Source organism: Sarcophilus harrisii, chromosome 3, assembly GCF_902635505.1.
Source record: "Sarcophilus harrisii chromosome 3, mSarHar1.11, whole genome shotgun sequence".
Taxonomy (NCBI): Eukaryota; Metazoa; Chordata; class Mammalia; order Dasyuromorphia; family Dasyuridae; genus Sarcophilus; species Sarcophilus harrisii.
The window spans coordinates 491,045,623-491,072,344 of NC_045428.1; the positions used below are offsets into that span (position 1 = coordinate 491,045,623).

At 39.7% G+C, this 26,722-nt stretch overlaps 1 protein-coding gene across 3 annotated transcripts in view; it reads left to right on the forward strand.

Annotated features, from left to right (window-relative positions):
* Nucleotides 1-26,722, forward strand: part of ZBTB16 (zinc finger and BTB domain containing 16) — a 240,765-nt gene that overhangs the window by 111,643 nt on the left and 102,400 nt on the right. For all 3 annotated transcript variants that reach the window (XM_031961245.1, XM_031961246.1, XM_023499450.2), the window contains exon 3: nt 4,107-4,204. In XM_031961245.1, the coding sequence (XP_031817105.1) occupies nt 4,107-4,204 (98 nt within the window). The remainder of the gene's footprint in view (nt 1-4,106; nt 4,205-26,722) is intronic.

Consider the following 26,722-nt stretch of genomic DNA (forward strand, 5'->3'; position numbering starts at 1 on the left):
TGGCTGCCAGAGAGATGGAACCCACCACCTCACAAGGCAGCCAGTTTCTCTACCTCTTAATTGCCGAGATTTCCTTCCATGTGACTCCTGAATTTGCCTTTTTGCAATTTTTCATCCATTGCTTTTGATTCTTTTCTCTGGGGGTGGGGGTGGGGGTCAATCAGAAAATGTTTGATTTCTGTTTGACATGATGGTCCTTGAAAGCAATTATCATGTCTCCTGCAAGATTCAGAGGTTTTTAACTTGGAGTCTGCTAGATAACTATTTCAAAATAATTGTTTTCCAAAGTGTTTTACGCATTTAAAAACATTCTGAGGAGGGAGTTTGTAGGCTTTTCCAAACTGATTACCAGAGGGATCCATAGCTCAGTAAAAAGGTGAAGACTTCTTATCTAAAATTTATCTTCTTGAAAATTCAGCCAAACCTTATGGTAGGGCACATAAAGTCTTTTTCACATCATGGTCATTGCCTACTTAGATGCTCTCCAACTTACTAAGATCCTCCTTGGAGTGCTTAAAATTCAACATATATGTTGTCTCTCTTTGGAGGGAATTAAAAAGGATAAATGCTATATGCTGGGTATCCCCAAAAATATTAGTGTTGCTTTAAAGCCTTTCATTTGTGGATAGGGAGAAGAGGGAGCAATGGGCAGTCCTCTCCTTCCAGTCCCTGAGGGACTCTTTCCACTAAGGACCTCTTAACTGGTTCCTCATTCTTCTGGTCTGAGCTGCTGTCTGTCCAGTGTCCACTCTCCCTACAATGTCTTTCTGTCTCATCTCACCCCTGTCCCCAGATGAGCTATCTACCTACAGACACTTGCTTCATTGGTTACCAAGGGTGAATTGTAAAAAGCCCCTTTTAGGGGACATTCTAATGTGTAATTTAGGAAAAATTTAATTAAATATGGGGAAAATGTAGAAAATCTGATGCAAGACAAATAAGTGTCTAGTTATCACCTGTTCCTGTGTGGGGAAAGAAGAGTTTTAAATCTTATTTTGCTTATTAAAAAAAGAAGACAAGGAAAGAAGCCTTGGGTGGGGGAAGGTTAAGTAATAAGCCACGTTGTGGAGCAGAATTTAAAGAGACAGCAGGGATAGGAAAGACATATGTATGGAGTTGTGTGTATGTATGTATATATGTACATATGTTTATATAAATATATCTTTTCTTAACTATAGCTTGCTTGTGGGTGGCGGAGGGGATAAAAGGGGGAAAAAGAATAAAGTTAATAAGATATGCAACAGAGAACCAAAGACCAATTTATAAAGAAGTAAAGAAAAAAATGGACATTCATGAATATAATTTCTTCCAATATATATACTTTCTTTATCTGGTAATTTGTTGTTATACATTTTGAATCCTTCCTGATCTGCTGGGCACGTGACAATGTTCTCTTTTGTTTTGTATTCCTTTTCTGTTTTTTTTTCCTTATTGTTTTTTGAAATATAAATAAATAAATTTAAAAAATATTCTGAAGTCATCCATGTCAAGAATGTTCAGTTAAAATGTTCTGTCCCACAAATATTTCTCAATTTAACTGTATCAACAGTGGACAGACATTAGATAACATGAGGATATATAGTGTTTTATAGTCTTCAGAGAACGTTATCAATGTTAATCTCATTTGATCCTCACAATAATCATGAGAGGTAGATGGTGTTATTATTCTTTGCAAAGCTTCTCTGAGAGATTGTGTGTGTATGTATGAATGTATTTCTGATTGGGAAATCATTTGCCTTTAGCTAGGGCTAGGAGTAGAGAGTCCAAGTGAGCAAAAGAAAACAGTATGATTGGGAAAGAGTTTTGTGAACAGAACAGTATGAGATTACTGGCTGATGTCTTGGTGAGCCCTAGGTACTGGTTCCTCTCTTGCAGAGTGAGAGTCCCCAAACTGGACACCTACAAGACTTTTATATACCTTGAGGTCCACATGGCTCTGACATGACTTGTAATTACAGGATCTGAGAATGAAGTGGGAGCATCATGGCCGGTTGGGTGTTCCATTTCACTTGGGCGTATCAAAGCTGATTTGAACTGAACTCGACCTCCTGATTATGGAGTTCTCTTTTACCCCTTTCCTTAAAAATAAACCCTCTTCCCAAGCAACAATAATTAAATAAAACAATAAATGAGTAAATAAACAATAAAAAATAAATATATCCTCTCAGAACCAGCTGCCCTTATACTTCAGCCTTGTTTTATGGACACAGCATAACAGCCCCCAAACTTTGTTCCCCTTCTCATTGCAAGAGCTTTCAAGACTCGCCATTCTCTGTAGGGGGTTCTTTATTCATACTTCTAGCTCCAACCCTATAACTTTGAGAACTAGGACTCCAATAGAAGTTACCACATAAGGCCTGAGTGACACAGGGCCTGGAGGAGATCCTGCAATAGCACAGAAAGGCCTAAGAACAGGAGGACTGGTGGGAGGGAAATCAGTGTTCTGGGCCAGATGGTCCAAATAGGCTTCTGTGAGCCTTGTAGTTTGTGGTTCCAGAGTCTGAACAAGCCTACACTTCTTGGCCCTTCCTCCAACTCCCTGTTGGCAACATGGCTGTTTCCCAGCCTGCTTCCCATCAGCTTTCATAATACTGACTTTTGGTGGAACAGTGTGATCGTGAGAAAGAAAGAAGCCTATGATTGGGACAAGCAAGAGACTCGAGTTCTTTTTCCATTATAGCTGTGAAATCAGAGATTATAGCTTGTTGATCTCTGCTTTTTTTTTTTATCACATCCTTACTTTATTTAGTAATTTATTTAATATTTATTTATTAGTAAAAAAAAAAGGCTTCATATTGTATATACATACATATAAATATATCCACATTCACCATACTTTATACTTAAAGGATTTCTAGAATTGCACATGTTTAACACATATTGGATTGCTTGCTGCCTAGGGGAGGGGATAAAGGGAAGGAAGGGAGAAAAATTTGGAACATGAAGTTTTTCAGGGGTGAATGTTGAAAACTATTTTGAAAATAAGCTATTATTTAAAAAAAAGAAAAAAAGAAAATAAATAGGTTAAAGTGGCTAGCAAACAATAAAAAAGGACTTCTACCAATTGTTTGGATTTTTTTTCCTGTAATAATAATATCCATTTGTATAGCTGTCAGGTTCTAACACAGTACCAGTGTAGCTAAGTGCAGAGTTGGTACTACTTGGTTTTATTATCCTTTTCTTTGTGTGTCTGCTTCTAAAAGCACAGGGCTTACATGAGTGTTGTGAAGGTAAAATAAGATAAATCTTTAATATCATAGGTTTAGAGTCAAGAAATGACTTCAAAGGTGTCATCTCATTCAACCCTTAACCCCACTTTTTTTGCTGAGACAGTTGGCGTTAAGTGACTTGCCCACAGTCACATAGCTGGGAAGTGTTAAGTGTCTGAGACCCTTATTTAATGGATGAGAAACTTTTGCCCAAAGAAATAGTCACTTGCTCAGGATTAGGCTGGGATTTCATCACAGGTTTCCTGACTTTAAATCAGCAGTTTTTTTCATTGTTATAGATGAAAAGTATTTTCTAAAAGGTAAAAAGTATAAATGTACAGGGTGCTGTTACTTATTATTTTTCAGTTCTCCTACCTCCTTCTGTCAAATTTTAAAATCTGGCACAGGATAAAGAGAAGGCAGCTTGGGGGAGGGGCAGAGAGAAGGAAACAATACCATTGAAATTTCTGGACAGTCCACAAGATGAAGGAGAATCTCAGTGTCCACAAATAAACAGCCTTAATTTCTGATTTGCAAGAGAGCTCAAGCCCAACTGTCTGTCCTGTATTTGTGTCCATTCTTCCCATTCAACTGAAATGGCTTTTTTCCCCTCTCAGCTTCATCAGTGTCCTAATTTTAGCCCCATTCTTTCTCCCATTTCCTCTGGTCAGGAAAGGCACAGGTTGATCCTCATATAGACTACCGAGTGCAATCTTGAATTACCTTGGGATGACTTCTATAATTTGGGGACCTTGTCGGTCATATTTCCACCAGAACCTTCACTTCCTGCATTTCCCAAGACCCCCAGTTGTGAGTGCCTCATGACGGCCAGTGATGGATGAGGGTCTTGGGCTCGGGCTTCCCCAGCATTAATTTATGTCCATTTTTCCCTTGCAGGAAGCTCCACAGCGGAATGAAGACGTACGGGTGTGAGCTGTGTGGGAAGCGGTTCCTCGATAGTTTACGACTGAGAATGCACTTACTGGCTCACTCAGGTAGGTGGGATGCCTGATTGGTCAGCCACTGGCCGCTTCTCCTGTCGTCCGCCCTGTCTGAGCACCTGCAGGCCTCGGACCAGAACTGCCACTGTCCCAGTTTGCAGTCTGGGATTCCTCAGTCCCGTGTGCCTCGTTAGAATCTTAGTTCTTGTCAGTGTGGGATGCCAGGATGGGTTGTGGCCCCTTTTTAGGGAGAACAAAGGAACCCCTGCCTTTTCCTGCCAGGCCAAGTTACCAGGCAGACACTTAATGACATTCTCCCTCCTCCTGCCTGACAAAGAGCACCCTCCGCCAATTCATTTCTCCTCCCTGTGGGCTGCGGATGCCTTGGACCTGCCTGCCCTATCTTCTGGGGGTCCACTGCAGTTTCATTAGCACAACAGTTAAAGAATTAGGTGCTTACTCTTTAATGAATCTGGCTATTTGGTCCAGGTTTTATGGGGGCCTTTCATTAAATGGATAGAGAAAAGTTGAGTACTAAACTACTTATGGTGCTGCCTTTTACAAGTTAATTTTGTCTCCTTCCAGGTGTGAGCAACGCAGGCCTGATATTGGCTGTATTGGTTGTTTAGGTATTTGGAAAGAGGATTGTTCTGTACCAGAAAGAAAAGAGAGGAGAAGTAGATAGATACTTATTACCTAGTAGGAATGTGTATTTTCTCTGGTAGAATGAGAATTTACAGAGTAAACTAAATTCATCTGCCTTACCCATCGTTTTCTCCTTACCCAATCCAGGTTTACAATGCTGAAATCTTTATTTTCCTCCTTTGCTCCCACATCTAGTTCATTACTAAAATGTGCCATTCCCCCCCCCCATAATGCCTCATAGATCTCTTTGTCCCTGCTCTCCAATGCACATTACTTTTCCTTTGCTGAAACATCCTCAGTCGTTTTTATCCCCCTCTAGTCCGTCCAAACTATTCAAATCATCTTCTTTTGTAAAGTCTTCCTTGATTCTTACAGCTGGAAGTAATCTCTTAGGTCTCAGTTTAGCTTTTTCTGTGTGCTTATATTTTAAGTTATATGGTAATAGTAATAACAGCCAACATTGTAGGGCTTTGAGATTTGCAAAGCACTTTATCAGTACTGATTCATTTGGTCCTCACAACTACCTCTGGAGGTTGGTGCTTTTGTCATCCCCATTATACAGGTCAAGAAACTAAGGCAGGCAGATTACCTGATTTGTCCAGCATCACACAGCTACTAAGTGTCTGAGGCTGGATTTGAATTTGGGTCCTCACCTCCAGGTCCAGAAAAGACCACATTTTACTGAGCCATATTATTACCATTCATGTCTTATCTTCCATTAGGACTGTAAATTCCTTGAGAGCAGAGAGCCATCATCAACTCAGTCTCTTGAGTTTACAGAGAGTAGGTGCTTGATAAATGTTGGTTGAATTGAATTGAATTTCCCAGACACCCTTTTCAGTGTTGGTAACCTATTAAAGAGCTGATAGGGCCTTTCCATATTTAGATAAAACAGTTTAATTTCTACTTCAAGGCCTTTCATCAGCTGTCCCAAACTTTTTTCCCATAATAGTATTGCATACTGGTATAGCTATTTACAATTTACAAAGTACTTTTCAGACAGATGATTTTGGAGCTAAGAAGATCAATGATCCCCGCCTCTGACACATATCAGCTGTGGGAGCATAAGCAAAATTATTTCTTATCTTTGTAGTCAAGGCTACTCTCTAAGACTATAAGTTGCAGAAAAAGTATCAACAATCCCCCTGTTAGAAGAAGTTTTATTATATCAATAAAAGCAAAATCAAAAATGAAGACCAAAGGAACAACTTAATAGTAGGAAAAGGAAGCCAGTCTGGTAGAAGGATGAAGTTCTATAGGCACTTCATGGAAACTGAGGCATGGTGTTAAAACCAGAAAAGACAGGGTCAAAACTAGGAGGGGAAATTCTATTTCCTCAGTGGCTTTGTAACTGCCCCATTCCTTCTACCACACCTGTGATTTGTAATAGAATACTGGACATTGAGCACATGGCCATTGGTTGACTGAAAGAAACATGATAGAGAAATCAATAGTTCAGTCTCAAGTATATATCCCTTACTAAAAAACAAAATAAAATTTAAAAAACACCAAAAACAGATCTGACAACACACTGATATAACACTACAGGTTAAAAAAATTCATTAACCTGAAAGAATGATGCAGGATGAAGAATATTTGATCAAAGGTCAAAAAATAGCAGGAGAAATAGAAGTCATAATGTGATAGGAATCTATTCTTGACTACCTGGCCAGTTGGAAACTATTAATAATGTGTGCTTGACATAAATGTGCAAATGGGCATAGAGATTGAATGCTGTTTTGGTGGGGTCTCCTCAACTATATGAATATCTGCAAGAAAACTTAAGACTCATTGCTTTAAAAAAAAAAAGTAACTCCTATGCTTCTGACTTTTTAAAAATTTTGTCTTTCAGAAGACTGAGAAAAGTTGCTTAGGGAACCACCTTTCCACATCTGATTTTGGCCAACAGAAAGGATTGGATATGGAAATAATAGGAACCTTAGGAAAAAGCAACCCATGTTTTCTTAGAGTTCATGACAGATAATAAAAGGAGTCTTTGATTTTAGAAAAATGTGGAAAGGTCAAAGAAAAGAGATAAGGTTCTATGATGAGAGGCTTTAGAAAGAAGATCAGCTGTAAGAGGAAGGTTCCCAAGAAAAGAATTGTGATTATGAAGTAAAAAAAAAAAAAATGAAAAGGGAGCATTACTGAAAAGGATTGATGTAGCCACACTAGGCTTTCTCTGAAGAGTTCAGATTTCATAGGCTCATAGGATTTACAATGAACCTTAGAAATCATCCGGTCCAAACTCCTCATTTTATAGATAATTTTTAGAAGTTATTTCCAAAAAATTGTTACTGTTTTTCAGTCATGATCCCTTTTGGGCTTTTCTTGGCAAAAATTCTCGAGTGATTTAGCCATTTCCTCCTTCAGCTTATTTTACAGATGAAGAAACTGAGGCAAACAGAGTTGAGTGACTTGCTCAGGGTCACACAGCCAGTGTTTTAGGCTAGATTTAAACTCAGAAAGAGGAGTTTTTCTGATTCCAGGCTCTGCACTCTCTCTATAGCACCACCTCCCTAACTGCCCATTCAAAAGATTAAAAAGCAAATACAAGTAACAAAGTATTGATGAAAAAGAGAGTTATGAACCTCTAAGATTAGTTAAAAACAAAAACTTGTAGGCAATAAGATGAAGATGTTGTTTTGGGATCTTTGATTTCAGCCCCTTTTCTCAAGGAGCTTACATTCTAAATAATTCTATAATACAGAAGGATTCAGGAATCAAATACAAATGTCCATGCATCTTTTGCTTCTATTGATAACATTTTATATTTCTGATTTTGAACCTCTTGACACAGTAGCAAGGACTTTTCTGGGAGCACCTATAGAAACTATTGCCCTAGTACATCTCCCTGATAGTGGCCTCTTAGGTTGAAAAAAAAGTCTAGGGGTCTGCAATTTATAGCCTTAGAGTTGCTTGACCACAAAAAAGTGAGAATTGACTCACTCCTGCTTATTTAGTTGATATATATCAGAGGCAGCTCTTGAACCCCAATCTCCTGAATCTAAGGCTGTTCATCTACATCAAACCAGTCAGGATGAATGGAATAATAGTAATAGAAGGACATAACAAAATCCATTTAATTCAGCAAGAGTCCCTTAAGTGCTTACTGTGTGAAAACACTAAGCACACAAATATAGATGAGCAGTATAGATTTTCCAGTCTAGAGGTAGAAGAGGAGATTTTGGAAAAGTACATAGTTAACGATGTTAAAAGGGAGGGCATCATAAGTGAAAAGACAAACCAGTTGCAATATGAAATTTGTGGAGGGAACAATTGCTTTAATATCCAGGAAGAGTGGAAGGATGGGTCAAGGAAAGAAAGCTTCATGAAGGAAGTAGCATCTGAGAATCTAAAAATAGAATCTCATATTTTAGCTGTGTCTTTTTCAAGGCGAAAATGGGAAAGATCTTCAAACTAGAGAGGGTAGAACAGAGAGAGTTGAAAGAGTTGAGAAAATTGAAACCTGGGATAAAATGAAAAGATAGTGAGAGAGCTCTTAGCTACCATTAATGAGTTCAGATCTCCTAGCTCAGATGACACAAATATCTCTGGATATTGGGGGGGGGGGGGAAATGTGCAGATGTAATTGGTGAACCATTATTTTTAATCTTTAAGGAATCATGCAGAGTACCCTATGAGCAAAATGCCCTGATTTTTGAAGAAGGCAGGATGATACATACTTAAACTCTCTATGCCAGTGAACTTGACTTCAATTCCTAGAAAAAACTTCTAGAATAGATTATTAAAGGGGTGGTTTGTGAATACTTAGAAAGGGAAAATAGTGTTCCCAATGAGTCATAATGAATTTGTTGGGTTATTCTTGTATGAATTATAATTCTGTCTAAAAGGAAAATAAAAAATAAAACTGGAGGATTAAAGAATTACTAAAGATATGTGTAGATGGATTTCAATGAGGCGTTTGATAGTTTTTTGTGATATCTTTATTAAAAAAAAAGATAGAAAAGGGTGGCTTAGATGATAATACAAGTAAGTAGATTAATCTTGGGAGTCTCAGTTTTTATTAGTGGATCATTGTCAACAGAGGAGGTCCCTAGGGGAATATGTACCCCAGAGTTTTATCCTTTCCCTTTTTATTTAATATTTTTAATCAAAGATTTGGATGAAGGCATTTCTATCAAATATCTTATGAAATGACATGTTTATCAACTTTTCAGATGATATAAAGCTGTGAAAGATAGCTAATAAATTCAGCAATGGAATTGTAATCTTAAAAGGATCTAGACAAGTTAGAACAAGAGACCAGATTTCCTAAGATGAGATTTAAGAGGGGCAAATTTAAAGGCTAACATTTGGACCAAACAGTCATAATAATAAAGATGGATGATTGATGTAGTTAGCATTTATATAAATAATTTCTGAAGTGCTTTCCAATTATTATCTCATTTGATCCTCAAACCAACACTAGAAGAAGGGGCTATTTTTGTAAAACCTTATTTTACAGATGAGGAAACTGAGGTAGGCAGTAATTAAGTGACTTGCCTAGGGCTGTGTAGCTAGTATAAGTGTATTTATATGTGTATGTATATATGTATATATCTCTATGCTTATATATGTGCATGCAATATAAGGGTCTGAGAACAGATGTCAATATGGTATTAAAAAAAAGTCCTGGATTTTTAGTTAGGACAAATTGTGGTTAACACTCTGCTTTAGGTGCTAATTGAGTGACCTCTGACACTGATTTAGCTTCAGTTTTCCCATCTATAAGATGACAGTAATAATACCCACAGTGTTTGTCTCCTAGGATTGTTTTGAGGCTGAAATGAGATTATATATGTAAAGTATTTTTCAAAATTCAAACATGTTATATACATGTCACTTTTTCATATGAAAAACAGGAGTTTTTGGTTGAATACATTGATGCAGTAGACATAAGAAGCCTATTATGGCCTTAGGCTTATAAATACATTGTTCATAATGAGAGATTTTCAGTAGTTCCATTATTTTCTTCTTTGGTCAGACTATAGCTGTCATACAAGATTCAGTTCTGCATGTCACTATTTCAGAAGGTCTTGGAGGATTGTAAAGTAGGAGAATAATTCTGATCACTCTTACAGTCTTTCTAATAGTCCTCCTACATATGGAATTATATACCTGAAGCTGACAGGGGCCTTTGAGATAATCAAATTCACCTTCCTTATTGGAGGTCTTGAATCCAGGGGGTTAATAAATTAGCTACCCAATATTGCATAGAAAATGAATGGTTAGAGTTATGTTTGGAACCCAACTTTTCTGGCCTCCAATCCATTGCTCTTTCCACTGTATTATATCTCTTGTTCAAAGTAGGACAAGTAGGATGGTGAGGTAGTTAGAACCAACATGCCCTAGGAAGATCACTTTAAGAGATCTTAGTCTTCAAATATTTGAGGGGTCATCTTGAAGAAGAAAGGGATTCATTAGATTAATTCTGTGTGGCTTCAATGAGCAGGAGTATTAGTATATTTGAGGATTACAGAGGTCCCATTTCAGTTTTGTATATGGAAAAGTTTCCTAATAATTAAACCTCTTCTTCAAAAAATAGTTGACATCAAAAGGGAATAAATTCTCCATCATTTCAGGGATTTAAGTGGTGATGGGATGATTCCTTATCAGAATGTCATAGAAGGAACTTGTACTCCAAAGCATATATGTCAGATATGGGACATAAGGCTTTTCCAGTTCTGGAATTCTCTCATTCTAAGTTTGATTTTTTTATAATTCTCAGTTTAGGCCATTTTGAATAGGTCACTAATGGTAAGCTGGAATCTGTTACCCATCTTTTCATGCCAGACTCATCTAACAGTTAATATTGATAGCACATCACTAGTGTTTGAACTTTGGAGAATTTAGAGGAAACATAAAATAACCTGGAGATGTGTTCATAGAAAAGTGATTGCAAAGATTGTGTTCCAGTTTGTGATGACAGATAATGTCGAGTTTACTATGGGTCTTAGTAAGTTTATTCTGATTTCTTCCTTCTCTTATCTCTCACACACGTTTATATATTTGTTTATTTTGTTAAATATTTCCTTCTTACATGTAAAGTCTTGGAAATAAAATTTAGGTCTGAAGGCCAGCAAACCTAAGAAAATATGTTTGGGCAAATTTTGGGTCTTAATGTGAAGGGATAAATGAATTCTTATTTAACAAGAGAATGCCTTCTCTTATGAAGCAGTCTTAAGTGTGCTGCTAATTCAAGTCTGCCCTGAGAGTTGATGGTCATAAAACAGGAATAATCAATGATGGTCAACCCCAAATTTTAGTAGCAGAAATTGAATTTTACTTGTTCCTACCCCTTCTCTTAATGTTTGATGCCAGAACTTTTTAAAATATGGAATCAAGGACATGTTTTCATGCTGCTGAAACAGAATTTATTTATTTCAGCAGAAAGAAGGCTTCACTCAGGGCACTCATTCAGCTTAGGAGCTGGTTTTCACCTTGTTAGCATGAATGGACAGGGGAGGAGTGCCCAATTTGACCCTACCCATTTTCCAGCAGTGGAAACAGAGTTAGAGAGCAGTATTGCCCCAATTTTCAGGGCTGGGGAGTGGGGTTGGTTTGGTGCTGGGGGATTTGCCCATAGTGGTAGTTTGATGCTGCCCTTGGGCTGGAGTGAGTGCCCTTTTTCACTCCAAAATGCTGTTCCCCGGCATATCCTGGGCACTGCCCTGGTACAGTGTCGCCTCTGTTCCTCTGAGCTCCTAGTGCATCTTGTTTGCATGTTAGCTCTCCTTCCCTTCCCCCATTCCTTCCCTCTTGCCCCTCCCCTCCTTTTTGGCGAGCCCTCCCTCTGTTTGTTATTGTAGTTTTGGCATGGCGCCAGCCCTGGCTGAACGCCAGGCTTGTGGGTACAGTATGTACAGTGAATGCTGAGCCAAGTTTGTCATCATACAAGATTAATTTTTTTTTTCTAATCTGGCAGGGGTGGGGTGAAGGAGGAGGCAAGAAGAGGGTTGCTCTGATACTTGAAAATAGACCACAGTGAATTCCAGGGCAGTGTTATTTATGAAAGGAGTAAGACCCCCTAAGCTTGTCTCTCCTCTCTCTCTGTCTCTCTCTTTGTCTCTCTGTCTTTCTCTGTCTCTCTCTCTCTCTCTATCGTTGTCTCTCTCTTTCTATCGCTGGCTCTCTATCTCTATCTCTGTTTCTTTCTGTCTCTGTCTCTCTTCTCTGTGTCTCTTTATGTCTTTCTTCCTCTGTGTGTGTGTGTGTGTGTGTGTGTGTGTGTGTGTGTGTGTGTGTCTGTTTGGCTCTGTCTCTTTGTTTCTGTCTGTCTCTCTCTTTCTCCTCTTCGAAATCAGCTTGTATGAGATTGACAATGTGAAGTCTTATTTTCAGTGACTAGCATATTAAATTTACACTTCTAAATCAGTTTTCATTGGGTTGAAATTGACAATTTGTTTAATTAGAGGTTTGTCCTGTATAAGGCCCCTCTTAGAGATATGCGTTCTCTGTCTTTGTCTCTGTCTGTCTGTCTGTCTCTCTCTCCCTCTTTGTCTCTGTCTCTCTGTCTCCCCCTTTCTGAATGATAGTAATAGACATTTAATGTAATTGAAGTTTTCATTTTATTTCCAACAAATTAACTAATCAAGGAGATACACCTGATGATAACAATAAAGTTAACAAACAATAAATTAACTCACTACCCAATGAGATTAATCTGACCCAGCCTTCAGTTCTCAGATTTTCTCCAAGTCAAGGACAAAGAGACAAGACCAGTGTTGAGAGCAAGAGTGAAAGGCCAACTAGGAAATCTAAAAATTGGTACTTAGCTGAGAATGTCCATATTTAGAGGCATTCTCCTTCTCTTACCCTAATGAATGGGAGGATGCACCCCTGGATTTCAGCTTCCTCAAGATTGTAAATTAGGGACAGAGATGTCAAGAAAGATCTCAGGCAAATTCTAAAGCTGTCCTTTGCTAAAAAAGAAAATCTGAGATCTTTGGTTTCTAGATAAGACTTTTAAATTACTACATGAGCAGAGGGAGAAAAATATATGCAAAATAAGTATTTATCTGAAGTTACTTCTGTGGAGGGGGTTGGAGGAATGGGGTAAGGAATTTTTAGAGACCTGCTTTTCCTTTTTATTATCTCAAACCCCACTGTAGAAAAGTTATTACTAGTCCTAGGATGTTCATAGGGAGTCTAGAGCTTAGTTACACTCAAGCTGATTCTGAAATTGTTGCTATATATGATCCCCCATCAATAGTGAATTTCCCACAACTTAGCTTGCTATGCTGGTGGCATTCATTACAGGTTTGGAAGAGCCTAGCAATGTTTCCTTCATTTTCTTGATGGCATTTGCATGGCTTTTTGACAGGTGGGGGTGGATTGGGTGGCTTCCTTCTGCTTTAAGTATGCTATTAATTCATTCATTCAACAAATACTTGTTCACCATATAATGAGAATTTTTGGCTGCATCAGAAGATTTTGTGCAAAGGGCTGACTTATGTATCATCCTGCTGGAAAAAGGTAGGTTGGATTTACAATGCTTTCAATGCAGAGCATTGAACTAAGTAAGAATTGTAAGTATTCTGAGATGAATAATCCAAGGCTGCAGACTTCAAAAAGTTAATAATTTAGTAAGAGAAGATAAAAACATGTTCTTAAATATCACATGCTAACTTGTTTTGTAGTTAAATGCTGTAAGAGTAACACAAAAAACTTCCTAGGAGTGTGAGAAAGCTGAGATTTGAACCTACGCTCTTTGATTCTATAAATAGCACTCTCCTTCATTGTATTATTATGACTAGAAGAAGGAAAGATCATGGGGAAACTGGAAAAAACCTCCATGGAGAATTTTCATTTGAGTTGCCCCTTGAAATTTGAATAGGACTTTTACAGGTAAAAATTGGAGAAGGCATTACATATATAGAAGGGATATTATAAGGAAGGGTGTGGAAGTGGGTAGCCTCAGCGGATGTTTTCTGGGCACAGGGAAATCCAGTGTCTCAGAGTTCTAAGGTTAGAGTAGCAGATTTTTATGAGAAACATTGTTGGAAAGTTAGGTCAAAGCCAAATTATGAAGGGATTTGGTTGCCAAATCAGGAAGTTTGGATTTTTTTTTTCCTATAGGCAGTGGAGAGTTATTCCAAGTTTTTAAGGAGGGAAGTGATGTCATATTAGAGTAGAATGGCTCCTAAATGACTTGATGTAGAACAATGAGGACTTTAGAACTTTAGGAACCAGATCCTGTTGGCCCTTTTGATTAGGATGCATCCAGAGTAGGGAAAGGCCAATAGCCTGTACATGGCCAGGTAGATATATCTCCTCATCCCCAATTCACACAAATACTGTCTATCCAGGCAGACTCCTTGAGCCTAGTGAACAATTGCTCCTCATATTAGATCCAACCCAAAGTCCTGCAAGAGACTCATTTTTACATTATTTTATGTTCAGAGTCCAGGATTTAGAGTTTCATTTCTGATGTCCATAGGGATTTGGCTTGAGACACAAAACTTGGCTATTGTGTCATTAAAAGTAGAGGGCAATAAAAAAAAAAACAAACAAAAACAAACAAAAAAAAACCAAAAAAAACAAAAAAAAATAAAAAAAAAACAAAAAAAAAGTAGAGGGCACATTATAGTTTATATATCATAGACATTGTCATGTTTCCATGTATGACTGGATAGGAGTGACAGGAGAGACAGTGGGAGTTGATAAGGTTTCAAGAATCATTCTTCTTGTTACTGTGTTGACATTATGGTGTTTCTATCTTAGGTGTATCTTCATGTTTCTATTTGTCTCTCTGTATCTGTGTCTGTCTCTCACTCATAGCTCTAAGAGTAGAGCTTTTGTAGAGGTAATCCTTTCCCTCTGTCCATGGAATAGTCTGTCAGGGCAGACTGTGGAGGGACAAGATATCTCCTCACTACCCCCAACTGAAGAATGAACCAAAAAATGGCCAACAATTAAAATCAAGAGAGAATTGCACATGCTCAACTCTAGAGACTACCAATTTGGGGCTCTGTCTTCTGACCCTAAAGGTTCCTCCACTTTATCTTTCCCTTTCTCCCTTTGTAGATCAGATATCCACTAAGAGCAAGAGATTGAGGGTTATCTAGCCAAGATCTGAAACCCATAGCTAATTCATTCACTCTCTATCCTCCTATTCTTTTTAATGAATGTAAACTTTTTCTCTCTTTCCTATTTGTATCACTAGAGCAAAACCAGGAGATAAGCAAAGAAGGAGAAATTTGATACTTCCCTCTTCATCTCCTTTTACTTAAAACCCTACAAAATACCATGAGATCTAAAGGAAGGTTGGGAAGGGGTGATCCAGAGGGCCACCCCCCATTTCATTTTATTTGTCCATGATGGATTCAATGTGGGAAAAAAAGAAAGGCAAGCAGAGAACTGCATCCCTCTCTCCACCAGCTTTCTGGAGCACACTTCCTCCCCCCTCTGTTTTCTTTCTCTCTCCTCTAAATTTGGCCAGCATCCCGAATTTTTTCCCCGAGTGATGTCGTCACTGGCCTGCCGGCAGGTCTGGATGTTCTGCCAGCATTCCAGAGAGTTTATGATCGCTTGCAGATGTGCATCCAAGAACACGCTGTACCCAAAGCAGAAATTAATGCAGGCTTGACTGCTGTCCAAGCCTCATACACAGGAGAGAGGGAAAAAAAAAAAAGAAAACAAAAACTGTTTAATGCTGTTTATAAATTATACACTGGCTGATGAAAAATACATTTCTTTTTTGGGGGGTGGTTGTTGTTTTTCCTCCCTCCGATCATCCCCCTCTCACCCCCCACTTCTCTCTGCCTCAAGAGCCTAAGCTGAGACCAGAAGAATATGGTTTTGCTTTTTAGCTCCTGTTTTGGCTGGGATCCTAAACCCTGCTGCTGATTCACAGCCAGAGTATTTTTCCCCTTTACCTGATGAAATATACTTGCCCCCCCCAGCCTGGATAGGGTAGGTTTTGGTTTTAGTTTATTTATCATTTTTTTTTTGGTCTAGATTTTTGTTCCTGAAGGTGTCAGGCTCAGTATGCAGCTTAGACACTAGCTGTGTTGCTGGGTCCCACTGCAGCACCACCCGCCTGGGAGCTGATAAATTTTCTGCACATCTGCCCACCTTAATGCTGCTAAATACATGTGATCAGGGTTCTAGACCCTATTTCTAATAGGTTTCACATCAGGCAGGCAGGACAGAGACAGTTTGGAAAGTTCATTGTATTTAAACAATGTTTCTGTTGTTTTTTTCCTTCCCTGCCACCTCCGTCCCTAGTGCGAAAAAGGGGGTTCATGACTCTCCCCGAAAAAAGACACATGTCTGTCACTCCATATGGTGCCCTAACAAGGGCTGGGCAGCTTATTGCACCCACAACTCCCATCCCCCTGCCCCGGTTTATTCTATAAATTTGTTTCCACATTATGTCCTATCCATTTACATGGCTTTTGTGTTTTTTAATACTGCTAATGTTTATCATTTGCCCAACAGGCTCGACAGATTTTGCTTCCTGTAGAGCATCACGGCTTTAAAGCCCCCTCGTTGCTAAGTAGCAGCCTCCCTGTACTGTAATGGGCTGATTTGGTATTCCGTTCAGAGCTGTATCTTATTTTTGTATGCAAGACAAAGTGTTTTGATGGAGGACGATTGCAGCAGTGTCTGGAGGCTGTTTGGAGTTTTATGGGCTGTACAGTACACTGTGTGCTCTCCGAACAGAACACAGGCTGTTGAATTTTGGATTCGGTTTGTCATTTTTCCCCCCTTGGAGAGGAGGCTGTCAGATAGAACATTACTTTAAGGGTGGAGGGAAGAAAGTGGAAATTATGTTAATAATTTCTTTCTCTCTCTCTCTCTCTCTCTCTCTCTCTCTCTCTCTCTCTCTCTCTCTCTCTCTCTCTCTCTCTCTCTGATTTTTCAATTCTGAAATAGGGTAGTTTCCTTTTTTCCCCTTTCTCTTCCCCCCTTCTCCTCACATTCCTTTTCCATAATGCCACATGATTTTGTTGAGCTGGCTAATGAAGTTCCGATTATGATAGGAATTTTGTTCCTGCCTTAGAGAGAAGAATGCTATGCCATTTTATTTATTTATTTCTCTATTTATTTACCGACCTTGATTCAGGCTGCTTTGCTGATTGCAGTTTTCATGAAGGACTGGGTAGGCTGAGTGGGTGATGGGTAGTAGTATGGAACAGACAGGCCATGGGGTAGATTAGGAGTCATTCACACTTTCCCTCTTAATATTCTATATCATTCCAAGGACTTCTGGACCTGGACCTCACAAAAGGAATCGTACCACTTTCCTCAGGCCTGTTATCTTACTTTGGCTCATTTACCATGAGGTTGTCTGTAAGAATCCTCTAATGGGCTGGGCTAGTATCTAAAGCCACATGGGAGAGAAGTATGGGAGGACAGGAACTGTGCCTCCCCCATGTATCTTTTATGGAGTAATTCTATTGGGGATCCCCTTTGAGGTCCTTTCACTGTTGGCATATTGCTGGTGGCATGTGATTTTCTTTTTCCTTCTTTCTTTTTTCCTAGTCTTTTTCTACCTCCCATTTCCCTTTATTTCTTCCTGACTTTCTTTATTCCGATTTCCCTGCATTGGTCTTGATGCCTTTGTGTATATCTCTCTCTTTCCTCTCCCCCTTTCTCTGTTCTTTCCTATTTCTCCTTTTCCTCCTCTTCCTTCTTCTCTCTTTCTCTTCCATATGTCCCAGTGTTTCTGTGGTAAACCTCTTCACTCTATTTTCATCTTGCTCTGGCTCCAAAATTTATATATGTATATATATTTATGATGTGTATATATACATGTAAATACATAAATAATCATACTCATACACCCGTACCTGTGTGGATGTGTGTGTGTATATATATATATGTATATATACATATATATGTGTATATATATATATATATATATATATATGTGTATATATATATAAAGAGAGAGAGAGAGAGAGGGAGAGAGAGAGAATGAACACGAGAGAACGAGAACAAGCCATGTGGATAGGAAAGAGAGAGAGAGGGAGTTTCTGGTGGCTAAGAAGAGGTCGGGTGTCCTTGTTGGTTAGGTAACTCTGGGGATAGTCATGAGCCAAGGCCCTTCTTCTCTGAAGGGTCCCCCTTGAATCTTAGGCCTTAAGGCTCCTGGGGCCTTTGTGGCCAGGGTTTCAGGATCCACTGTAGAAGCATGCCCTCCCAAATTCATTGCTTCCCAGGATATGTTTGGGACTTTTATGTAGCATTTCAGCAGAGGGTGATACCTTTCTGAAGATCTTCAGGTTCCACAAGATCCTTTTGGACTTTGATGCCCAAATAGACATCAAATATCTAAGGCATTTGTGTGCAAGGAGCTCTGCACTGTGGGACATCTGAGTGAGGAGACCAGATACTGGAGAGTGAGGATGGGAAGTAGGAGGTAGGAGGCCATCCCTTCTCAACTGAAGGCTCTTACCCATAAGATAATAGCATTCTCCTGCCTCAGATTTGGATCCCACATAGCTCCAGGGAGATTGCTTTTCCCTCTGTCTTCTGATAATAAATGACACTACCTGTAAGTCTCACTTATGTGCAAGGCTCTTTGGAGTATAGAAGGAGGAGATATTGTCAGAGAGACTGGATAGTTGGGTTGGGCTTGATCTTTTTAATCAAAAGCATTTATGAAGCATCTACTATGTGCCCAGCACTGTATTTACAAATGCACTAAATGAAATGATCATTACTTGCAGAGACCTTGCATTCTAGTGAGGGAGACATCAAAGACATATATAATACTATACAGAGAACAAATAAACTAGCTAAATGCAAGGTAGTTTGAGAGTGAAGATAGTAGTTGTTGCGGGAAGCAGGAAGGATTCTGTATAAGAGGTGATATTTGACCTGTGTTTTAAAGGAGAAGAGGGAGTCTGCAGATTTGAGATGAAGGATTGCATCCCAGTAATGGTGGAGAAGACACAGAGATCCTTGTATTACGTGCCAGCCACAGACACTCCATTTTAATCAGCCTGGCTTCCTCCTCCTGACTTGACTGTATATAGACTGTCTTGCACTTTTCTTTTTGACCCTAGCACTTAGAACAACAGTTCCTGGCACATAGTATTTGCCCTAGGCCCATAGTCATTGATCCTATAACCTAAGACTGTAATTGCAAACTTGATGGATCAAGAAAGGGGCCTAGAATATGGAATATATTGGGGAGGTGGGATTGGTGGTGGGTGGGAGGGATTGGAAATGGTGGAGACAAGAAGCCCCTGGAAATATTGATACTAGGCTAAGGAATGGATGATCCTAAAGAGTTATATTTGGTAGGATCAGATTGTTTTTGTTTATCTGTCATTTTCTAAGAGGCCCATGACATCAGGGAGATGATGCTGTGACTTGCACATGAATTGGATTTAAGTGAGGGAAGGCTGGGTAAGGTCAACTGCCTCACTTTTTCCTCCAGAGCCATCTGGATATATAGATCAGGACGACTGAAGATGGCCCTAGATGCAGTGGGAGACCTTGGCCTTTTTAAGGGAAGGTCTTTTAACAGTTTGACTGAGGCAATTTCAAGTCAGTGATTAAGGTTAGGTAAGAAATGAAGCAGAGAATGAAGGAGGAAGAAAGACATCTTTTACCTAGTCCCCCCCCCAAAAAAAAAAAATCAGTCTGGGAGGGGAAGAGCCTGTAGGATGCTGAGCAACATTGTGCTGAAATTGGGAGGGAAGCTGCTCCTGTGCCTCTGGAAACCAAAGTCATCAATAAGTCTTCTGGAGAACCTATTGAGTGCTAGGTAACACATGTACCCATAGCTGAGTGAGAGAAGAGTATATGAAAAATGCTCAAAATCCTTGCTTTAATGGCTCCACACAGACCATTTACCTTTCAGTTCTAAAAATGAAAGTATCCCATCCTATCTGTTGACTTAGGATGACATTCAAGCTTGATTGAGAAAGCCCGGCTTCACCTTTGGATTTCTGTTTTGTTATTTCTTATTAATACAAGGTTCCTCCCTGTGTTCCTCCCTGATTCTGTGTGTGTATTTTCCCAAGACTCCATTGAAGAATGTTCCCCTTTCGGAAGCAGGTCTATGACCCCAGTCAAGATTCAGAAACTGGAGCTTGGGAAGTTTCCGGTGGGTGTAGAGAATAAGCTAGTTTTGGAGGAATATGAGTTTACTTTTATTTTTTCCCCTACTGGTGGTGGTGGGGGGTTGTTTTAAATAATTTGAGTTTTATATGAATGGTTCTGAGTTCCTTTGCAGTACTATGCATTTTCATAACTGTCTCATCCACTTTGGGTGAAGGAAGGAAGAGAAGGAAAAAAATAACAGCCGCAGCGTTCTGTGGGCCCAGGAAGAAAACAAGAGAATGGGGCAGAGAACAGGCTAAATTTAAAATTGTAATTGGCTGACTTCCACTGGCTTGCGGGTGTTTTAATGACTCATAATAACTTCATTTAAAACCAGCTGAGCAGAAAATAGATTGGAGAGGAGCCTCGGCTCATTTGTTATGGTTTGTTTTTTTATATACAAGGTCTCCGTTTCTCAGTCAGCTTTCAGGAAGGACTCTCACAGAAGAGAGCTTGGACTGTTTGCCTCTCAATCTCAGAAGGGTTGGTGAGTCTGCCGAGAGGGTTGTAAGAAACCAGGGCTGGGTGGTGGGTGTTTTTTTTTTTTTTAAACCCTCTCTCTTTTTTTTAAACTGATTAAAAATAGATGCCTTGAGGTATTATTTTAGCATCAGTGGGTTTTTTTTTTTTTGCACTTTTGATGTGGTAAATGGAACATAAATAAAATTGTTTTTGAAATTACTGAATTAATTAGGTAGTAAAACACTACAGATGCATGAAATCTTTGCCATGGTATTTAATTTGATGCCTGATCCATATTTGTGGGGCATGAGCTTTCATATGTTTCCCCTTAAAATCTCTCTTTCTTATTCTTCTTATTCTTTCTCTCTTTCTTTCTCTCTCATTCTCTTTCCTTCTCTCCCTCTCTCATTCTCTCCCTTCCTCCCTCCTTCTCTTCCTTCCTCTTTTTCTTCTCTTCTCTTCATCTCTCTGTCTCTCTTTCTCTCTCCTTCTTTCCCTCCCTCCTTTCTCTCTCTCTCTCCCCCCTTTTTCTTTTTCTCTCTCCCTCTCTCCCCCTTTCTCTCCTAACCCCCGCTGGCTTTCTCTCTCTCTCTCTCTCTCTCTTCTCTCTCTCTCTCTCTTCCACTCTCTATTTTCTCTCTCTCTCTCTCTCTCTCTCTCTCTCTCTCTCTCTCTCTCTCTCTCTCTCTCTCTCTCTCTCTCTCTCTCTCTCTCTCTCTCATTTTCTCCCTCTCATTTTCTCCCTTTCTCTTTCCCCCTCCTTTTCCTTTTTTCTTATTCTCTTACCTCTACTCCTCCCTCTCCCTCTTCTCTGTCCCTGTCTCTCTCCCTCCCCTTCCTGCCTCCTCTCTTTTCCTTTATTCTCCTTCTCTTCCTCCTTTCTTCTCTTCTTCCTTCTCTTCTCTTCCTCTTCCCCTCTTCCCTTTCTCTCACCCCTTCTCTACATATGAGCATCAAGATTCCTTTTATCATCTGGGGAAATAATTGGGGTTTTTTGTTACAGTTTTTTTTAATCTGTAGGATTTTTACAATATTGATCAATGCTCTCGCTCTTGAATAGTAAGAGTTTTGAAAATTGCCAGAAAAGGATCCAAACTGTATCTTGTTTTACAAAGATGTTACCCACCTATGGGCTAAGAGCAATGCTGGACAAGTGATTTGTTCTTCCTTCTCTTCCCTTTTAAGATAAGCAGATAAAGCTTTCACATGTCCAGACAAATTTATTAGCTTTTGTTTGGAGGTGGGGAGAGTGACTAAATGATGTGACCTCAGTTTCTAAAAGAAACATCTTGACTGAGGTGCCCTTTAGCGCTAAAATTTGGTGGTTTTAATCTGAATAGTTGTCTGGATGAGAAGGCCAAGAAAGGTCTTATAATGAACTATCCCAAGTTCTGGATGTAAACTCTGCCCTGTTTAGAGGGGTTGCTGAGCCCCCGGGGTCTGGGGGGTGGGGAAGCCTGTGTCCCCAAGGATGCAGGCAGTAATTGGCTGCTGCTTTGTGCCACCAGGAGCAGGTGTGAGGATTATTAGGCTTCCCCTGGTTCTGCCAGAGGAGCATGTGCTTGGTTGTGGATGCCAGTGTAGCCATTACTTCTCCCTCTCTCCCTGGGGCATTGGGGCATGATAGGACAGATTGGGAGTGATGCTGGAGGAACTACCTTTGAGGGACTGGTTCTCATCTTCTTCTCCCTTAATTTTCAGTACATACTTTCAAGGAAAGCTCTTGCATTTACAGTAGGAGGCAGATCTGAGTTCGAATTGTAATTCTGTTACTTAATTCCTTTTATTTTAGGCAAGATCTCTTTACTTTGGACCCTCATCTCTTTATCTGTAAAGTGAGTGGGTTGGACCAGAATAGCTGATTTACTATAAGGGACTCAGAGGTCTGTCTTGTCCAACTACCTCATTTTACATAGGAAGAAATTGAGATCAAAAAGGTTAAAACAACTTGCCCCAGGTTTTGTTGTTTTTCAATTATTTTCAATTCTTTGTGACCCCATTTTGGGGTTTTCTTGGCAAAGACACTAGAGGAGTTTGCCATTTCCTTTTCTGGTTTGTTTTACAGAGGAGGAAACTGAGGCAGACAGGATGAAGGGACTTGTTTGGGGTCATCCAGTGGGTTAGATTTGAACTTGGGAATATGAGTCTTTCTGACTTAAGACTCTGCACTCTATGCACCATAGTGCCCCAACTTACACTGGTACTAAACAGGCCTGGATTATCTCAGAATTCCTCTTCAACCCTATTGATATATGATTCTGAGATCTCTTTCCTTGACCAGAAAATCAGCGCAGTGGGGAGAACTTTGTTCTTGGTGTGGAATTCCTAGTGCTTTTGTAAAAATAGTCCTGGTGGGAGCATTTGGTCATTCCTATACCTCCAGAAAGGCTTCCTTAAAATGCTGGTGGGCAGTAGAACACTGGAGGGAGCCTCCTGAACCATGGAACTAGCTTTGCCCAATACAGCTTCACCAATTGGCAATAGACTGGGTATATCCATTTCTTCCACGTCATTCTGATGAGTATAGCGCTGAGAAGGGCTCTCCCAGCATGAGTCACTCGTGTGCTGTGGGCAGCAAAGCAGAGAAGGTCCGGCTTCCTTGAACCCTTATTATTTTCTCCACTAGTGTAGTAAAAAGGAGAGGGCAAGAAAATTAAGTTAGACTTAACTGAATCCTTGGCTTGAATCCTGCCTTAGATGTCTTAGATGGCATCACAGATTTGCTCACCAGTAAAATGGGAGATAATACTACTTATACTGCCTACCTCTCAGGGCTGTTGTACAATGTTTTGCAAACCCTAGAGCATTGTATAAATGTATGAATTGTTTCTTTTTACATTGCACTGAATTGGGAAGAACTATCAATTTGTTAATAATTTTTAAATTTTTTATTATATTTTATTATTTATAATATATATTTTATTACATTTATGGTATGTAAGATACTGTGGAGGGTACAAACAATAATAATAATAACAACTAGCATTTATATAGTTCTTTAAGTTTGACAGAGGGCATTAACATCCTTACATCTCTAAAAGATTGTTATTATCCGTATATGAAAGATGAGAGATGAAAGGTTGAGAGAGATTAGATGACTTATGCAGGTAATGCAGCTAGTTAAGTGTCTGAGGCAGGGTTTGGCCTTGAATCTTCCTAGCTCCACAACCAGTTTCCAAGGTTCCAAGACCTCCAAAATGTATCTTAACTTCAAGGAGTTTGTAGTCTAATTGAAGAAAGTGAAAATGAACAGCAGTCTGTGTCTCACTACTTTAATGTGTGAGCTGAATGATGTGGGTATTTGCTCTATAAATGCAAATTGCTACCTATCCATGTTTTCTCTTCTGGTGCATTTCTTGTTTGTGATCTTGACAGGTTTCAGCATTAGTTCTAGCCAATGTGATGAAGCCATCTTCCAAATACAGAAGTTACTAACTCAAAGCCTGAGAATTAAAAAAAAAATCCTTCATAACTGTTGTAACATAATTTGTTTCATTTTTCCTTTGTAATCCTATTTGTTAATTAAAAACAACATGATTCTAAGAAAGGGTCCTTAGGCTTCATTAGACTGCCAGAGAGGATCCATGATATTCAAAAAATTTAGAAACCTCTGCTTTCATGCTTCTTAGGAAAACAGAAACCAGAAGAACAGTTAGACTCTCTACTTGTTATCTTTTGATTTTATGGCATAGATTGCATGGAAGAATGGAAAGAACATTAGTTGTGGAATCAGAGAACCTGGCTTCAGGATCCTTCCTCTGTCCTTAGTACTTGTGTGATCTTGAGCAAATCATTTAAGTCCTCTAAAATTCAGTTTCCTCATCTATAAAGTGAAAGATTGGATCAGACAGTCTCTGTGAGGTCTGGTCCCTTCAGATCTGGATCTGGAGCTCTTATGATCCAAAGGATCCATCCTTGCCTTGGTGATATTCCCTGTGGTCCTTCTGGCAAGTGGGTCATTCAGTTATTGGAAACATGATGTAGCCAACTGGTTCTCATTGAGCTTCTCTTCATTAGCCTTTGGGCCACTTAAAACTATGACTCAATAGAGGTTATGCCATTCTAGGATTGGCAACAATACAGCATCAACAAGGTGATATTTATGTTGAAAAGAGTTTTTTATGCTGAGGGGCAAATTGGAGTTGTTGAATAATGGTTCAGTTTTCCTTTTTTTTTATTAGGGATATATTAAATTTTGAATTAGTAATATAGATAATAAATGCCATCTGAGATCAGAGAAGTGAGAGGTCACTATGAACTGGATGGTAAGGAAAAGCTTTACATATAGAAAGGTTGAAATAATCCCTTGTTTAGGATTTTGATGACTTGTGCCCTAATCCTGATGTTGAAATGTTTGTTCTCTCTAGCGAGATATCTCATGGCTAATAACAGCAGGGACTATTCCTTTCTTTTTGAAGATTTTTATAGTATGTCACCAATTGCTAGCATACAATAGGCACTTATTACATGCCTTTTGAATTGATCTGATCTAGTGTAGATAGATTGCATGGAAGGAGCGATCTCTAAAGGAAGACTTTGGGAGATGTACAGTACTCCATCCCTCTAGACAGAGAGGAGAGGAGTCCAAGACTCTTAAGGTAGTACTGAGCATCCAAAGATGAGTCATTCAGCATGGTGAGGAGATTTCAGGTGGTCAGCTCATCCTAGGTCTTCCCTGGAATCTGAATTGCAGTCATCTCAATCTAAATCATGATACTGTAGGACCTGTGTTTTTCCTACAACAATGTAAAAAAAAATCTAAAGCCTCCACCCTCAGATTTTAGATTAAAAGACGAGAGTAGACTGTTAAAGCCATGAGATTGTTTGGGAGGTATCTATCTAGGGGGCATTTGTCCAGTCAGAAAATCTCCCACTTTGTGTCCCAAGAACTTACTATAATGAAGAAACCTGGTTTTCTCCTAGTATAATCCTTGCACTATACCCTATTCCAACTTCCCTCCTTCTCCCCCCCTTAGCTGCACTAATTAGAACTCTACTTACAAAGAAGAGTTGGAGGCGGGGAAGAGGGAGTTCTAAACTTTTCATTAGATAGTTGGGATTAAGCAGTCTTCAGGGGTAGTTGGATTAAACCTTTGTAGTTATACCTCTGACTATTATAAACTAATTGAGCACAGTGAGTTCATTGGCGGCTGCATTTTGTTGGAGTAATTATAGAAGGCCACAGTCGTTTTCAGTAACAAGGTAACTCTGGCTGAGGAGAGAATTCCCAGAAACTTTGATGTGCTTGAATTTCCCTTGAAGTCATTTTGGTGAACACAAAACCAGATCAGTAAGGTCTCAAGGACGGGGGCCTGAAATTCTCTTTTTCCTGGGGACTGAGGCAGGGGCTCTAAAAGGACCTGAATTCTACTTTAGGAAAAGCAGAGCTTTGTTCCTTAAAATGTAGGAAGAAGAGGTGGGAGGCGGGTTAAGTTCTGATTTGGGAGAAGCAAGGCAGGAGACTCAGAAGATGGTATTGTCCTTGGTGACTTAGTGCTGTTTGCTAGTGCTGGGTTTCAGTAACCATTTCCTCACCATTAAGAGGACTAAAACTCCAAAGGGAAAATGCTGGCAAGTCACTAGGGCATTATATGTACATACAACCTACACCCTGGGGACCACAAAGAACAGAGGAGACCTCCTTCCAACCTCTGTCCTTCTCACACTCCCCACATCCATTTATCTTGGCTGCTTTGAGCATGGACCTCAATAGAAAATCGATGGATGGGATGACTCCTGAGAATCATTGTCCTGCTGATCTCTGAGCATCCTACAGACCAGGAGAGCCTCTGTGACAAAACAGCTCCTCTGAGAGTGAGTCTGATTTGACCTTGACTTGTAGTAGAGTGGGAACCTGGCCTTGTTTTTTCCTTCAGCTCTACCTGTGCTCTAGGCCTGGTGAATTGGCCAAGACCTCTGAGTACCCTTTGGAGGGACTGGCAGGGTTAGGCAGAAGTGAACTTGTCCTCCACAGGCCCCCCTCCCTGACGCTGGCACCCGGCCCAGCTGCATTGACTCATACCCTGTGAAGGACAGCATGTAACTGTGCTTCCCGATATAGGCCATCAGGCCCCTGGAGTGACAGGAAGATACATTGTCATCCAGGGTACTTTGGTCTGGTTGCATGGCAGGCCTGGTACAGCTTCATTTGTCCCACCTCCTGCCTTGTTGCCTTGAAGGCCAGCACCGGGAGAGTGCGCAAAGAATTTTTAAAAAGTACTGTCTTTTTATTTTCGTTAAGTCACCACAGCCTCTGTTCCCTTCATTTCTCTGGGCATGAATCTGACCCTCCAGTTCTGTTGTTCCCTTATTCCTTTCTCCCCCCAAATTATAAAAGTTTATCACAGGGTTGGCTGAGTAGATGCAGGAATTCAGTGTTTGGTTAAATTGTGAAATTAG